General features: G+C 38.2%; 1 protein-coding gene across 1 annotated transcript in view; it reads left to right on the forward strand.

Annotated features, from left to right (window-relative positions):
* Positions 1–6,752, forward strand: part of LOC136166986 (uncharacterized) — a 66,789-nt gene extending 60,037 nt beyond the window's left edge. Inside the window, exon 5 of the mRNA XM_065934078.1 lies at positions 6,671–6,752. Within this exon, the coding sequence (XP_065790150.1) occupies positions 6,671–6,683 (13 nt within the window). The 3' untranslated portion in view covers positions 6,684–6,752. The remainder of the gene's footprint in view (positions 1–6,670) is intronic.
* Positions 6,753–17,785: the final 11,033 nt, after the last annotated feature.

The raw sequence follows: 17,785 nt of genomic DNA on the forward strand, positions 1-17,785 counted from the left end.
TCTGATCTAGAAAAGATGTCATTTCTTCAAAGTTAATGCACTGTAAATGGTTTCTTTCTTGAGACAATTTTTGACACCAAGTGAAGTTTAAAAATGAGAACCTTAGTAGTTGGCCGCTGCCTAGTGGTTTGACTTAAGACCCTCGTTTAATTTATGATCCTCAGTGAAATTTTCTAGTTTCTGCTCTTCCTGGAGGTTGCAGCATGAATAGCTTTCTGGAATTTTTAGTATCCTTTTTCTTGAACACTTATGCATTCGACTCTAACTCTCTATTCAGGGTGAAAACCAATCTCTCAGAAAAAGAGAGCCGTCGGCCAGGAGACCAAGCTTGCCAATGGCCCAGCAAGCCATCAGAGCATCTAGGATCTCGACTGCTCAATACTCCCTCCCAGGCAGATGGCAGGAGTGTCAAAGGGGGAAAGAAAGACAGTGTGCTAGTGATCGGCATGATGTCCCTCAAGAAGAAGGGCGGAGGCTTTGCAGGTCCTCTGGATTCTCGCCGTGCATTTGGACTCGGTGCACTCCCTGGCTTTCCTGTGGCCTCAGGGAAGGAATGCGTTTCTCATTCTCTGAGAAATGCAACCCCAAAGGCAGAAGGCTGAGCATACTTCACAAGTAAAGGAGTAACAGCTCCTCCATATTATTGGAACATCTCGTTTGTCTCTCTCTTTTGGAAGCAATTAACCCAACAGACACTCAGAATTTCCTCTGAGCTAGAATGTGTTGTTAAAAATGACATCTCTGTGACCCTGAATTCAGAATGTGTTTCAGAAGCAAAGATGCCAACTGAATGTCATTTCTGAAGAGAGAAATTTGTAGTTTAAAAAAACAAAAAAAGTGACTGAAGAGTGCTTCTAAATTAGACCAAGTCTGAAAGTTTTGGAGGTAGGTAAGGAGAGCCTGAGTTTGGTTTTGGCGACTCATAAGCCATTATCCAAACCAAAAATAAAGTATTTATAGTTACTAATAGTGATAACAATGCAGTCAGAGTATGTAATATGGTCTGGTATAATGTACAGTCAGAGTTTACAGGTCATGTAATGTGTTTAGTTAAAGACTGCCTGAATTCTGACAACTCAAGCTTCACATCATTTTGGTATATAAACATAAAGGTGCTTTGGCTTTTATTGCTCATTCTAATTGTTTCTGTTATTGTCCATCTCTTGCACCCAGATATCTGAATATTCCCTGTCTGGCCAGTCTTATCTCCAGCCATACTCCCTTGCCTCACCATCCAGCAAATGAGTTGTTTTGTTTAGATTTCTTGAATGAACTAACGTTCCTACTTTTGCTCATGATGTTTTCTCTAACTAGAATATGCTTCCTGTATCAAAGAGCTTTCCATATTTTATCTAAGCTCAATTATCACCTTCTTGAAGCAGCTTCTCTAAGTAACCAATAACTTGCCCCACTCACCCAGCTGATATTTCTGCACCCTTGATTGCTTCTTCTATTGTACTTTCAGCATTTAGCTACACATCTTTGTGTGGGTCGACTTATTGTCAAGATCCTCCAACACACTGCATGCTCCCTGAGAGCAGTCCATGCTTGACTCATTTTGTTCTATATTTGGAGTTCAGCTCAATGTCTGGTATGTGCTCTACCATTGCAAAGGTAAATCAGTGGCTGCATTCACTTACACTTTCACATGACTTGTGTCCTTTGCATGCTGCCGACCCCAGCCTTGGGCTCTCGTCAACGTCCTCAGTCCCTTATGTGTGGTTATCACATCATGAATTAGCATTAGAGCCGCATCCTGCATGTATTTGTTATCAGCCCTGCTCCTGCTGACAGAAGAAATATTGGGGGGGGGGGGCGGTGGTGGAAAGGGTGCTTAGAAGAAACTGCTGCTTTTAGGGTCTCCCTGAATTGTGACACTGTCAAGATATAAGAGTACAAGGCTGAAGGAAGAATCATAGGAAAAGTTTGGATCTAACCAGTATTGGTCCAGAGGATTGGCTCTTTGGCTAGCTTTGAAATATGGTCATGTTACTTCTTCATTTATAATTTCTGGACTTGTCCCTGACCATGTTTCCTCTTTGATAGTTGGATCCTTCACATGGCTTCTGTCTCTGGCGATCCTTTTCTACTCATCCCTAGGCTCATTGAAGTCTAGATTGGTCATTGATCCTTAATTTTTAGAACTGAATTCTTCTGGGTTTTCTGATGTCAGTGTTCAGATCCCTTTGATGAGCCTTTTGTGTTTCTATACCCTTTGAGTTCTGCCACTTTTAATGTTCTTCATAAACATTTTTCTCCTGATTCAAACACAATTTAATTATTTAGACATCAAATTAGAAGTTTTATTATATGTAAGGTGCTTTTGAATGTGTAAAAAAAAAAAGTAAGCATGAATGGAAATTCCTCCTCATCTTAAGAAGTGTATAACATTCTGGAATCAGTATTTCAAGTTAAGAAGGGTAAATAATGATAAAATGATGGGTAGATACATAGGCCTGCATAAAGATAGACTTATATAAAGTAACCTAGTAGATAGGTACCGATGCATATTGAGAAATAATTCAAAAAGGAAGAAAAATGTATGATATGTGAATGATATGGCTAAGTTTTAAAGGACTTTATAGGGAAGAGATGTATTTTTTTTGGAAAATCAGGGAAGGCCACATGGAAAATTAGCATTTGTTCTGGTTCTTTCAGAATGATTTATTAGTGCAGCCTATGTGAGATCAATGCATTCTAGTTTTAAAGAAGCTGTGAATTCAGGCATAAATTTGAAGGGAAGAGAATCTGAAATATCAAAGTTCCTTCTTTACGTCATGCTGTCTTGAATGAAGGGGAATAGTAAGGAATTTTTCTGAAGACGTCAGAAACCTGTTAAAAGACTCCTACTAGGTAGTAGGAGTAAGAAGTGGACAGGGGCCCATTGAATAGTTTTAAGTGAGATTTTAAGACTGTACCACTAAGTTGTGTTTTTGGCATAGTAATTTAAACAAGATGTGCTCAAACGATGTTGTAAAAAAGGTCAGCAACTGTGAGGAAAGAAGTTCTGGTTCTTGGCAGCCAGAAGAGAAACTACAAAGTCTTCAATTACTTTGTTGGAATGATAATAAACCTATTTTTAGAATAGGCAAGACAGAAAGGAAGGAAGTCTTCAGTGGAGAGGACAAGTTATGTTCCGTTCTATTGAATTTGAAGCTGGTTATCCAACTCAAAAGAAGCATCATCAGTAGAGAGTTTACAGTTGTGGGTGCAAAGATGCAAGGCCATCAGGCAGACAGCAGAACCACAAGGAACAAAGACATTTTACAGAGGATTCAGAAAAGAAAATATTAACAAGAAAGAATCAACGGAATGTTAAAAGATGTAGAAAGGCCTAGAAAGATGAGGATCAAGACAAGATGTTTGTACTTGTTGACTCAAAGATTGCTGGTGCTTTTAAAGCAGCCATTTCGGTAGAAGGATGATGGTTGCAATTACAGAATAGGGAATTAGTTCACAGAGAGCAGATGATGGCAGGTTGGAGACTGAGGGTATTGAATACTCTCAACATGTATATTAAGAGGTAAGAAGCAAAAAGGATGAACAGAGTTCAGTAAGGATATTTGAAGGGTCTTGGTCACAGTCCTGGGCCTACCTGTAAACATAGCTAAGAAAATGATCTAGACCTACATTCTTTAAAAGCATCTAGTACTGTTCTGGGGATCAAATAAATACAATATATGGGTTAATTGATATTAATACTGACCCAACTCTAGCTGAGTATGTGTATGAATTTACTGATCAAAATAGACCAAAGGGCTTTGAGACTATCTCTGAGGGATTTTCCTCAGAGAAATTTCTGAGCAAATAGTATGTATGGTTCACATAATAACTTTACTAGTTCATATCACTCTTTTTTGGGAAAGCTTGCTGAGTCTTAGGTTCTTTATAGGAAAATAAGGAAAATAGTACTTAGCTTGTATTTGGTGCAAAGATTAGCTATATTAACACATCTCAAAAATATTTTGTAAGTGGCAGAATACGGTAACAGTAGCTAATGGTAAAATGCTAGTGAGAAGAATATAAGACTAGCTATGGTACATTCTTTTTAGAAGTTATTTTTGAACTCCAAATACTTCCCAGTTCCTTTTACTCAGTATTTATAGACCACTCAAATCACGCTAGGTGCCATGTAGGACACAGAAGTCAACCTAGCTTCTATCCAGTGGATTTACAATCTGCCGTGGTGCTAGCCAAGTTTTGTAATTTTATGCTCAATTAACATCTGGCTAGAGTTTGTTCAGTTAACAAAGTGCTTGCCTCTAAAGATAAATCATGGGACTCTTTGACTAGAGCTTGGAATCTTTCTGAACATAAAGACATTCTTTTCCATCCCAGTTTGTATCATCCAACTGGGCTCCTACTGTGAAGTGTTGTTAGATGGCAGCTCCCACTGAGAGGAACACCAGCCCCACTCACTGAATAGGGTGATTGAAGCAGACAGACATCTCTGATCGTTGCTTTTAAAATGTGCCGTTTACAACAAACTATGAGTGTATCTGCATGTAGTTGATATTTAACCACGGTGCCTTTTTAATGAAAACCATCTTTAAAGACTGTTTACTTGTAATTTCCCAGAAAAACTTGGGGGAAAAAAAGTCATCATCATCTCAGAGTATGCCTACCCAGCATTTATGCATAGTTCATTTTAGTGAGATGTGTGTACTCCGTTGTGTCCAACTCTGCGACCCTATGGACGGTAGCCTGCCAGATTCCTCTGCCCATGGAATTCTCCAGGCAAGAATACTGGAGTGGGTTGCTATTTTCTCCTCCAGGAAATCTTCCTGACCCAGGGATTGAACCCAAGTCTTTTGTATCTCCTGCACTGACAGGTAGATTCTTTACCAGTGGCAGCACCTGGGAAGCCCTTACTGAAATTTCATTGTAGTGAAAATAGAAAAGCAAGACAAGGAAATATTATTTGGTATTCTGTAATTCAAAAACAAATGACTGCATTAAATACCTCTTAATTAGGTTATGAGGCATCCAGGAAATCACATTCTACTGTTTTTAAAAATATTAAATAGGTGGAATTGGTATAAGAACAAATGATACTTTGTTTCAAAGACTACATGCAGCCTCCTGGATCATGAAAAATATAGGCCAGTTTGACAATCAGATATAAAGAGATGGAAGAATTTTTAAGGTCCAAAAAATTCTCTTTGATCATAATAATGTCTGGTATTATTTTTTTCAAAACTTGGATTAAGGTAGGAAATCGGTTAACAAAATGTGAAGTGTATCAGACAATGTAGATCTGGTTGGTAGTGCTGTTAACCTTGCATTCTAAAACGGTTGATGCTGTTAATTAAAGGAGATGTTCTTCTTTTGAACTGTCCCTTTTTTCTTTATTAGCACTGACAACATTTGTTATTTCTGGTTCTTTTTGTTCATGGAAATATCCTGGGATTCATTACTGAGACATGTTCTGCCTTTGGTATTAGCTGTTAAGGCTGATCTTTTCTTTTTGTGAGAGGAGTATTAAATGTAACCTGTGGTGATAAGTATTTTCTTTTTTGATATTACTTTAGGGATTTCTTCTGTGAAATGATCTTCTTATCATAATGAATGTTTTGTTCTTTTTGATGTTCCATAACTTCTGCATTTTAAATTTATCATGTTTATGATTATGTTTCAAAAACTGGAATAATGTCAAGAAATGGGCAATTATATCATAGGTTTTGGGTATATTCCCCTTTCCTTTCCTCTCATTAATACATTGCTTTATACCTCCATGGAATTTTCATTGTTAATGGATGCAGCCTTTCAAAAAGCATTAATAGAAATAGCCACAAAACACCTGCACTTATGAAAACAAGGTTATGGTTTTCATGTTTCCCTATTTTCTTAATGGTAAGTTGCTTAATGCTTAATGGTAAGTTGTCTCAGGTTGGTCCTATAAGAGGCAAATTTTGCCAACCAAATTGTATTTGCTCCCAAATATGTATCGTTTCCCATGTATCTACCGCCTCTCTCCATATGGAGTGCAATAAGATGGAGCGAGAGAGGATGGTAAAAATAAGATCGAGTGTTACCATGGCCAGATGGAAAGGGGCAGAGACCTGGTCTGGTAGCAAGTACACTCGTCTTCGCTTTGTCACTGGTTCAGCACTTCCACGTGGCAGCGCGAAGGCAGGGTCATCTCGATTCACTGTTAATTAGATGTTTTGGCTGGAAACCATTTCTCCATATGGTAGCATGCTCCAGCTTGAAGTAGTGCTTCAAATTTGGCCACAGAACCCAGCTGCCCACAAACATATGTAGTGACTCACAAGTAGTCTCAAAGAAGTTCATCTCAATGCAGAAGATCTTTGGCTTTTCTGAAGCATGTCAATAACCCCAAATGCACAAATCTGCCCAAATTATAGCAGATGTGTTATTCAAAGGGAAAATGAAAATGCATCCTGTATAGGTCATAGCATGTATTTGGTTCAAGTTCAAAAGTATAATGATGCCAAGGCAACACATTCAGTAGCCCTGGATTATAAATATATGTCTCACAAGCCAGAATTTAAGTTTGAGTTTCCTGTGCTGTTGTCAAAGCCATGGTTGAAAACAATTATTTTCAAGAGATATTACTTAAAGTTGTAAAAATTTTATTAAGTTTTAGGAAGCTAGATGATGATGCATGAATCATATATCACACTTAATTCTACTCAACTTTTTCTAGGGGCAGAGATTAAGACTTGTTTCAACACCAAGATGTTGCTTCCCCATGACTCAGATGGTAAAGCAACTGTCTGCAATGTGGGAGACCTGGGTTTGATCCCTGGGTCAGGAAGATCCCCTGGAGAAGGAAATGGCAACCCACTCCAGTGTTCTTGCCTGGAAAATTCCAGGGAGCCTGGTAGAGGGCAGAGGAGCCTGGTAGGTTACAGTCCATGGGGTTTCAGAGTCAGACACGACTGAGCAACTTCACTTGCACTTGCAACACCAAGGATTGATGAAAAGAGTTAGTTTGCAGCTGTTCAGACTTTATTTGCATAGGGTATGAGCTGGTCACATAGCCTCTGCTGCTGTCCTTTCACTTTGCAACATAACCCAACTCAACATGGTCACCTGAACTTTTCCTGGGTATCCTTAACACACGCGCGCGCGCGCGCACACACACACACACACATATGTATACACACACTCACACTTATGTATATATAAAGGATAGTGCTTGAGATACTTAACAGTTTCACTAAGAGTCAGTTCAGTTCAATTGCTCAGTTGCGTCCAACACTTGGAACTCCATGCAGCATGCCAGGCTTCCCTATCCATCACCAACTCCCGAAGCTTGCTCAAAGTCATGTCCATCAAGTCGGTGATGCCATCCAACCGTCACATCCTCTGTCATCCCCTTCTCCTCCCGCCTTCAGTCTTTCCCCAGCATCAAGGTCTTTTCCGAAGAGTCACTTCTTCACATCAGGTGGCCAAAATATTGGAGCTTCAGCTTCAGTCATCAGTCCTTCCAGTGAATATTCAGAACTGATTTCCTTTAGGATTGACTGGTTTGATCTCCTTGCAGTTCAAGGGACTCTCAAGTGTTTTTTCCAACACCACAGTTCAAAAGCATCCATTCTTCGGCACTCAGTTTTCTTTATGGTCCAGCTCACACATCCATACGTGACTACTGGAAAAATAATCACTTTGACTAGTCAGACCTTTGTTAGCAAAGTAATGTCTCTGTTTTTTAATACACTGTCTAGGTTGGTCATAGCTTTCCTTCAAAAGAGCAAGCGTCTTTTAATTTCATGTCTACAGTCACCATCTGCAGTGATTTTGGGGCCCAAGAAAATAAAGTCTGTCACTGTTTCCATTCTTTCCCCATCTATTTGCCATGAAGTGGTGCAACCAGATGCCATAATCTTAGTTTTTTGAAATTTGAATTTTAAGCCAACTTTTTCAGTCTCCTTTTTCACTTTCATCAAGAGGCTCTTCAGTTCCTCTTTGCTTTCTGCCATAAGGGTGGTGTCATCTGCATATCTGAGGTTATTGGTTTTTCTCCCAGCAATTTTGATTCCAGCTTGTGCTTAATCCAACCAAACATTTTGCATGATGTACTCTGCATATAAGTTAAATAAGCAGGGTGACAATATACAGCCTTGACGTACTCCTTTCCTGGTTTGGAACCAGTCTGTTGTTCCATGTCCAATTGTGACTGTTGCTTTTTGACCTGCATACAGATTTCTCAGGAGGCAGGTAAGGTGGTCTGGTATTCCCCCTCTTGAATTTTCCACAGTTTGTTGTGATCCACACAGTCAAAGGTTTTAGTGTAGTCATAAAGAAGAAATAAGTGTTTTTCTGGAACTCTTGCTTTTTTGATGATACAACAGATGTTGACAACTTGATCTCTGGTTCCTCTGCCTTTTCTAAATCTAGCTTGAACATCTGAAAGTTCTCAGTTCAGGTACTGTTGAAGCCTCGCTGGAGAATTTTGGGTGTTATCTGACCCACTAAGAATCAGCGTGGGTCTTAATGCACCTCTGGTGTTCATACACAGGATCCACCTTTGAACGTTGTTCCCCTTGGGCTTTCCTTTATTTTCCTATACAGAAAGGACCATTTGAACCATTCCCTAGCATTTAAAAGTGATACTCTACTGGGATTGTCTAGTGTTTGCATCTAGTCATTTCTCACTAATTGTTTTTACTTTCCACTATTGCTTTTGAACTCTTGGATTTTATAGTCAGAATTTTAGAATCTGTTAAGTATCTAATTGGTTGCCTGCATTCCTTTCAATCTTGTTATATAGGATAGTGCTTACTTACCAACAGAACAGCTCTTTTCTTTGATGATAAAGTTGAATGGAGAAAGAGTTATTCTCCTCATACAAATATTTCCTAGCACCCATTACCTAAAATGTGACTGACTGGGTATGCTTTCAGAAACAGAGAATGGTTTGTTGTTGTTGTTGTCTTCCTGCTGAAGCCTCCATTCATCTTTCTTTCTCAAAAACAAGTAGAACAGGAAATTCTTAAAAGCATCCTTATGAAAGCCAAAAAAAACTAAGTACAATAAATAATACTTGAATCTCTTTGGAGGAAATCTGTGCTAAGATTACTGAGGGATGGTATATTTTTAAGAATACACATGGCATTAAACAACCAGCATTGAGATGATCTGGGCTATTAACCTGCAGTCACGTAGGTAGCACAGGCATTACATTTTTGACATTCACTTGCAGGAGAGAAAGTTGATTGCTCAGTCACGTCCAACTCTTTGCAACCCCATTATAACCCGCCAGGATCCTCTGTCCAGGGGATCCTCCAAGCAAGAATACCGTAATGGGTAGCCATTCCCTTCTCCAGGGGATCTTTCCCACCCACGATTGAACCCGGGTCTCCTGCATTGCAGGAAGATTCTTTACCGACTGAGCCGCCAGGGAAGCCCCGTATGGGAGCAAAATCACAGTTACTATTGTCTGGTTAGCTTCATATTATAAACATTCTTCAGAACATTTCAAAACATTTAATAAAATGCAGAGAAGGTAGATGGTCTCTCTAGTTTATTTAAACCTTTTCCTATAAGTTTATGTTGGAAAAATTACTAATGCTGGGTAACTAAAGCTTTATCAATTACCTGGCCTTATTGTCTTATTATTTGAAATATTTAATCAAGATATATTTGTGTGTCAAGGATTGATTATAGTAGTTTTAATCAGAGGTTAAGCTATTAAAGTGTTCAGACTGATTCATCTACTGGCATGGCTATCAGTAAAACATTTCCATTATTAATTTTATCAGAGAATTGACAAATAAGGACTGCATAGAAATCAAATATATACTTGGAAAGTAATTTGCAGTTTAACTTTAAATATGATTGAATAACACCCCTTCCATATTAACAGGCTTGGGAGAAATACATTTTTAAAGCTTACCTTAAAATATAAGGATTCAGTTTCTGATATGTTTCTAATTTATTATTTAAATCGAATTTTCCACCCTTGAGCTAATTCATTTATAGCTGATTTTGGAACATTTTACTCAGTGCACCCTTCTAAAAAGGAATGTTTACCATGCTTCCTCCTTTTCTTTGCCAGAGATAAATATTTAAAAAGTGAGAATATGAAATGTTATGTAATTTGATAGGAACATTGAGCTGAATTCAAAAACAGAATGTAGCAGGTACATGGATTTCTCATCTATAAAGTTTTAACGAACACTTTCATTGTTTTATTGTTTATTTGCAGCATAACACAGCTGATTTTTAGTGTAATTCATAGGAAGATACTCCAAATAATTCATTGTTGATTATAGTCAAGCCTACTTAGCTGCTTTTAAGATATATCTTGTTCATGTGCCTTTTAGGGTATTTTTCTTAGCACAAATGAAGTACTTTTGAAAGCTGCCAGATTGATAGCTCTGTTGAAAGAAAGCCTGTGATTATCCACAGATAAGCTCTGCTATGGGCTTCAGCAATGCATACGTATCAGATTTCTGTACTGGAGGTGGTGGTATGTTCCCTTCTCCGCACGTGCAGTGTGGGCAGATCCCGCCGTAGCCACCGGGTGTTACGTGGCTGTAAAGAGAACACGGACTTCTCATTGCATTGTGCTCACCAGGCGCTCCGTTAGTTCCCCAGGTCGGAGGCAAAAGGCAGGACGCTGGGAACAGGAGTCCTGCGCCACTTAGCATGTTTTTACGTGGCAGCTACATTTCTTATACTGCTCCTTTGGGCTCCTTGACAACATTCATCTAGGGCGAGAACACAAGCAGTGCAACAAACAACACTTTACAGACGGCCACCCTACCCTGAGAGCGTAAAGTTTTCCAGAAAAATTACTGAAGTCAAGAATTAATCTCTCCTGTAAGTGCAGTTGCCATTTATTTTTAAAATATTTTAAAAACAAGAAACATCTGGTATATGGTAAGCAAAGCATTCTAACTGAATTATTCATTAAGGCAAGCAGAGGAATATCTGGTAGAATCAAATATATTAAGGACATAGAAGACTCTGAACTATTGAGCTAGGTCCCCATTCCAAACTTTCGGTTTCAACAAATCAACCCTCATGGGTTGAGGGCCTAGTTTAGACGATATACTTTGCTCTGTGATACAGTCTCCCTGAGCTCAGGGAGTAATAGATTGATTTAAGTAAACAAAAGCCCAAATTAGATTGCAGAGCAAGATTAAGCAATAACATACCCTGCATCTATCTGTCTCTTAATGGGGTTATCTCTACATACTTGTATTTTCAATTGCATAATATGAAAAGTTCCCAGTGGGGGAATTTGGGATAGGCCAAAGTTACATTTATGTTCTGCCTTAAAAGAACTGAGTTTCAACAGTCATTTCTATGTGGTAGTAAACGTATATTTTGGGAGAGTTCTTCTGTACCATGTATTAAGCTATGGGTGATTTTCTGTGCCTGAAATGGATCTGTGACACATTATTTCAACAGAACATTGAGTTATAGACTCCCTACACCTCTGGCAGTACCTAAGATTACTTTTGTCAAGATTCATTGAGTGGCACATCCAAGATTTGCATGTTACATTAGAAAGACAAATACTAAATGCTAATTAATGGCATACATGCTGAAATATTTAGGAGGAGGTATGCCAGTGTCTGAAATTTACTTTGAAATACACAGAGAAATGAAATGGATGGCTGGAGGGGCAGATATATGATGAAGCAACTATACTATAATGTCAGTTGTAAAATCTAGGTAGTGGGTATTCCCTAGAAACTTTTTTCAGCTTTTCTCTTTGATAATTTTCATAATAAAATGTTGCCAGTAATACCTTAAAAATATTTTGCACATTCTATCCAGTGGCTTGATCTGGTTAGGGTCTAGGAAACTATATTTTTTAAAAGACCTCCACTGAACCATATATAAAGTTCAGATTTGGAACCATGGTCTTAAGATCCATTTCAGCTTTAAAAGTTTATAATAATTTTATATCTTAAAGTCAAAGTTTAATATTGCCTAACACTAATAGTGTCTGATCCTTGTACTCAGTATTTTCTGTAACCCAGGATGTAAATATGGAAACAGAATAAACTATTATTAGCTATTTGCCCTTAATATTCAATGAAATCTATGCATTATATTATTTATATCTTCATATATTAGTTAGCTTCCCTACGTAACTGATTTTGCTCCATGAAGTACCTGAGACTGTGTGACTCAAATTGGGCCTTGAACTCGGCAAAACCCATTATCTTGTTTTTAATTGGAGGATAATTGCTTTAGAATATTGTGTTGGTTTCTGCCTTACATCAACATGAATCAGCCACATGTATACATATGTTCCCTCCCTCCGGAGATACCCTCCCATCTCTCACCCCCCAAGGTTGTGCCAGAGTTGAACTCCCTGGGCATGTACTCTGAGAAAACCATCATCGAAAGACACATGTACCCATAGTCTTTTACCTGAGATCACACACCTGGTTTCAGGACTTAATGAACTCAGGCTCTTGATGTCTCATTGCAGAAAGAATTCAGCGAGAAACAAAGTGATAGGTAAGAAGGGGGTTTATTTGGAGAGAAACGCACTGCACAGCGTTGGGGCCATCTCAGAAAGCAAGAGCAGCGCTGAAATAGGGCGTGGTTAGTTTTTATGGGCTGGGTAATGCATTGGCTGATGAATGGGAGGATTATTCTGACTATTTCAGGGGAGGGGGATTTTCAGGTGATGGGCCACTGCCCACTTTTTGTCCTTGATGGTTGGGCTGAGAACTGGTGCTGTTGGCTGTGTCATTTAGCTTGCTTATGTGTGAGGCTTGTATACTGAGAGTCAAGGTCTAGTTGAGGCTGACTGGTCTGTCATCTGGGACATATTTGGTTCTAAACAATTTATGTCGTGTACTCGGGCTATGCCATTCTTTTAAGGCTTGTCCCCTGCTCTCTTTGCTCCTGTTTCATACCCATAAAATATGTCCCTAGACATTTTCTTAAAATATGAGAGAATAGAAAAGCATACTTTTAAAATTTTTCATTAGAAACCAAATAAAAACGTTATTGGAAAGATTATTTGAAAAGTAGATGTACTAGACAGAATTTGTGTTTCCCAGAAGAAAATATTGTCAAGACTTAAAAAAAACTTAATACATTCTTTTGGATCAAAGGTTCTTCTAAGTCATGACTCTCAACCTTAGGCACTGCTTCAAATAAAAACAATCAAAAACCAATATAGGGGAATAACAACATATTTCAGAGAAACAAAAGGCGGACTTCTAACCTTAGTGGCCAAACCTGGAGTACAACAGGAGCAGGGAGACCTTTGTCTTGAGGTTGGGCTGATGTAAAGAAGGTGGGGCTCCAGGTGAGCCCCTTTTGTCTGTGGACTGTGGACTCCCTAACTCTCAGTGGGATGTTCTGGATAAGCCAGGGTCAGAGTTAGGGACTGCACAACCTCTGTGAGTACCTGCCTTTAAAGAACTCTTGGGGGGTGGGTGGTGACTTAGCAGTGAAACTAGGGACTTTTAAGTATATGTGAAAGTTCGGTCTATTGCCAAAGGGTGAGAATACTTATCATTTTTTAAGATTGTTATGATCATGACTCAGTGCAAAGATTATGTTACTTTTTTAACCTCATCCTTTTGTGTTTTTATGGAGACTTCATTTCATAGGCATGATTGATTAAACCATTGACCATTGGCATTGATTCACCCTTGAGCCCCTCTTCTCTCCTTGGACGCCAGGCGGTGGGACTGAAAATTCCAACCCTCTAGTCACTTTCTTGATTCTAACAGTCAGTTCCTACTCTTAGGTTCCTGGGAAAGGCAGAGGGGCAAAAATCATTTCATTAATATAATAAAACATGTCTTTGTGCTTTCATCACTTAAGAAATCCCAAGGATTTTAGGAGCTCTGTGTCAGAAATGAGCAAGATGATGTATATATTTCTTACTATAAATCACAATATCATGATTTCCTTTCAGCAAATATTTTAACCATCTACATGTAGATGATGAATTTTCTTTTAAGGCAAGGGCTGTTTAATACATATTTTAGTTTGCGTACATGGATTTCTATAGTTATGCTTTTATTATCGATTTTATAATTTCAGAACATTGTAGAAAAAGAGCATAGTCTATATGATATTGAATCTTTGACATTTATTTTATTTATTTCAGAACATTGTAGAAAAAGAGCATAGTCTATATGATATTTGAATCTTTGACATTACTTTGAGAATTAGTCTATTAAGGACATTTGTGAATATGTCGTATGTGCTAGAAAATAATGTATAGCTTCTCTGACATGTAAGGTCATTGTTTTTGAGATTTTGTATGTGGGTAACTATATGTGAAATATTACTATGCAACTTTCCTGTTTATTATAAAGTTTTTTCTACTTTCATGTCTTTTTTATTTGAGTTCATTATTGCCAGTACATCTCTTTCAATCGTTTCTTTTTTTTTACTCTTTCTGTGTCTCTTTGATTTAAATTTCTTTACTATAGGTAGCTTATTCCTGAATTTTGGTGTTTAATAGAAATCCTTCTTTACTTGATTAAATTAGTAGAGATTTATCATCATTACTTTTGTAGTAGAGCTTATTTCTGATATCTTATATCATGCATTCTATTTAATTGTACTTTTAAAACTACTTCTTTCTTATTTTCTGTTTGCTTGCCCTGAATATTCTTTTGCTAATTTGACAACTATGTTCCATTTCTATTCACTGATAGTTCCTCTTCTTATAATAAGATATACCTTATGTTTACTTTTTCCCTCTGTTTCTGAAAATCATTAAAATATATGCCTTTTTTCAAATTGAGAATGCTTTGGTCTGTTTTCATCTCCCTTTGATTTTTTCCTCACATGTGGAGTTTCAGTTCTGAATTTTTGTTGCTAGACTATTTTATCTTAATTTTTAGTTGTCATTAATTTACAGGTTCACATTTGTTAATGTGTTTTCTCAGTCTTTAACTTTCTATGAGTAAGTGACTTCCAAAATTCATGTCAAATTTTTTGAGTGCAATTTTTCTAAAAGTACTTGAAAATGGAGAATCATTCTTTATTTCAATAAGTTTATTATTCATAATTATGTACTTGATTAAATGATATTCCAATTGGGTGTGAAATTGTGGGCTCAAAGTTCTTATTTATTGTTAGCAGTTTCCAAGTATTATTTCATGCCTTTTCCATTTACTGTGTTCTTTTTGTATGTAAACGTTTGTGCTCCCCGGATGCATTCAAAGTTTTGCAATTGTATTTGACATTTTTAAACTTTATTAAACTATGTTTATTTCTGTGTATGTGTGACTCTGTCATTTGTCCTGTTTGGCTCTTTGTAAAGCCTTTCAGTTGGAGGTTTCATGACTCTTTAATTCTGAAAAATTATCTGACATTATTTTTCAAGTATTTTTGCCTTTTCACATTTTTTTTCCCTTTTCCCATTCCTTCTGATAGGTCTTTTAAATAAGTATAAAAGCAAGTATTTCATTCCTACTTCCCTTTTTCTTTTTGATACATCATTTCCATCTCTTTATCCCAGATGTGTTTAGAAGAATTTTTTGGCATGAGGTATCAGTAAGTGGTGCATTTCCTAGCCAGAAACATTCTTCTATTCAGTGTCTCCACTGACTTTTTTATTTGAAAAATTATGTATTTTTTTTCATAACTGTGGTTGATTCTTTTTAAAAAATACAAATGTTTTTGTTTTGTATTTCCAATACACCATTTTATCTCTGTAGAGGCAATTATTATGCTTAAATTGTGTTATTTTGTCTGGGCCATTAATTCTGCTTTCTGTGGTGTAGATTATTCAATTTGTTATTTCTTTTTCATAATGCTTGGAACTCATAATGTTTTATTATATAAATATACAGATAGTCACTATATACCCATAGAGGCTCAAACACCCTTGGGATTTTTCATCTCATCAGTTATTTTTATTTTAATTTTCAACTATTAATAGTTGTTATCAGTTACTATTTCCTTGGCTGATATTCTGTATCTGGAGTGAGGCAAAAGCCCAGGATCCTCCCATATTCTTGCAGTTGCATTTGGGAACAGATTTTTATGTTTTATGATGGTTTATCTCAGGGAGTACCATTTATGATGTAGTCTTGGCTGCTGCTTTTATTTTATCGTCATACTGGCCCTCAGATTCCAGGAAATTAAGTTTCCTCAACAGAGTTTGAGAATGTATTGGGTCACCAAGAGCCTATTTTTTCATCCCAACTAGTTTTCTGAATTCTGATTTATCTTGTTTTTGAGCAATTCTGGGTGGCTTTGCTGTTTCTTGACCCTCTGTGTGAACAGGACAAGCAGTTATTATCCAAGATCAGGCAGGGAAGAGAAAAGGACCCTGGAATGATTTCTCTCAGAAAGCCCTTGCCAGTGGTTTTGTTTCTCCTCCACCTGGAGAACCGACAGTCTGTGTTTCTGTGAGCGTTTCTACTAGACTTTGCAGGCATGTTAGTCACTCAGTCGTGTCCGACTGTTGCGACCCCATGGACTGTAGCCTGCCAGGCTCCTCTGTCCATGGGATTCTCCAGGCAAGAATACTGGAGTGGGTTGCCATTTCCTTCTCCAAGACTTTGTATTTAGTTCTGATTAAAACAAACAAACGAACAAAAAACCTTCCTTTTATTTTTGTTCATAGCCAGGGTTGGCTCCCAAATCCAGAAATAGTGTCTTGAATTCAGGTATTTTTTTGACAAAAGAATTGTTCGCTTATCTCTCATCACACTTTTCCTATTTTTTTTTTTAATTTGGCTCTTTTATATAAACAGCCAAAATTTTGTTGAACCTGGTTAAAACAAGATTTTAAAGCTCATTCATTATTAAACATTTTATTACACTATCAGTCAGAGTGTTTAACAAGAAACACAGTTTAACTCAGACGGCCAAAATGAAAAGTGTCTATTGGAAGTACTACAGCTGAAGAGGTACAGTTGGGATTTGAGCAAATAAAGATTGGGTGGCCCCCAGAAGTAGGAATACTGGGAAGCCATTGCCACTGCTAGGGCCAAAGAGACAAGGGAGGAAAGAAGTTAAACTGGAGTCCAGTGAGAATTGGAAGCATGCGAGAGGGAGGCTGCGGCCAGGAAGGCTGTGCTGGGTTAAGAAGGGAGGGAGGAACGGCCACCGTCACGGAGGGACGCAGTGACAGCCAGAAAGGCTGTGCTGAGTTAAGAAGGGAGGGAGGAAACAACACGCATTTCTTCTCCCACTCTCCTGTTTTGTGCCAGTGACAACACTGGGCGGAACCCAAACAGAAACCAAGGTGGTGAAGGAGTTCGGTGGAATCGTCCAGAGAAGCAACTTTTAGAATATGGGACAGGTCAGCAAAAGGTTTCTACTCTTTCTGTTTTTCAGGTAGATGTAGGAAGAGAGTAAATTGAGTATTAGCAGCATTTCAGCCTTTCTGCACTTGTATTTGTTGGCCCAAAACAAACAGACTGTCAGACATTTCTGTACCAAAGATGGGCTTATTTGAGATCTCTAGAGAATTGCAGTTGATCATCTGCAGCAGTGGCAAGCTACCTGCACGTCTCCACACAGCAAGGAAAGGAGAATACTGTTATCAAAGGGAAGAAGCGATTGAGAGGGCGATAGCAAGCAGTGTGTGTTTAAGTCATATCTGTAGTGTCCGACTCTTTCTGAGTCAATGGACCGCAGCCTGCCAGGGTCCTCTGTCCATGGGATTCTCCAGGCAAGAATACTGAAGTGGGTTGCCGTGCCCTCTTCCGGGGGATCTTCCTGATCCAGGGATCAAGCCCGTGTCTCTTACGTCTCCTGCGTTGGCAGGCAGGTTGCTTACCACTAGTGCCAGCTTGGAAGCCTCACTGGCTGAGTCCTTGCCAGGAGAGGAGAGGAGCCTTTCTTCTTCCTGTTGGGC

The sequence above is a fragment of the Muntiacus reevesi genome, chromosome 4 (genome assembly GCF_963930625.1).
Source record: "Muntiacus reevesi chromosome 4, mMunRee1.1, whole genome shotgun sequence".
Classification (NCBI taxonomy): Eukaryota; Metazoa; Chordata; class Mammalia; order Artiodactyla; family Cervidae; genus Muntiacus; species Muntiacus reevesi.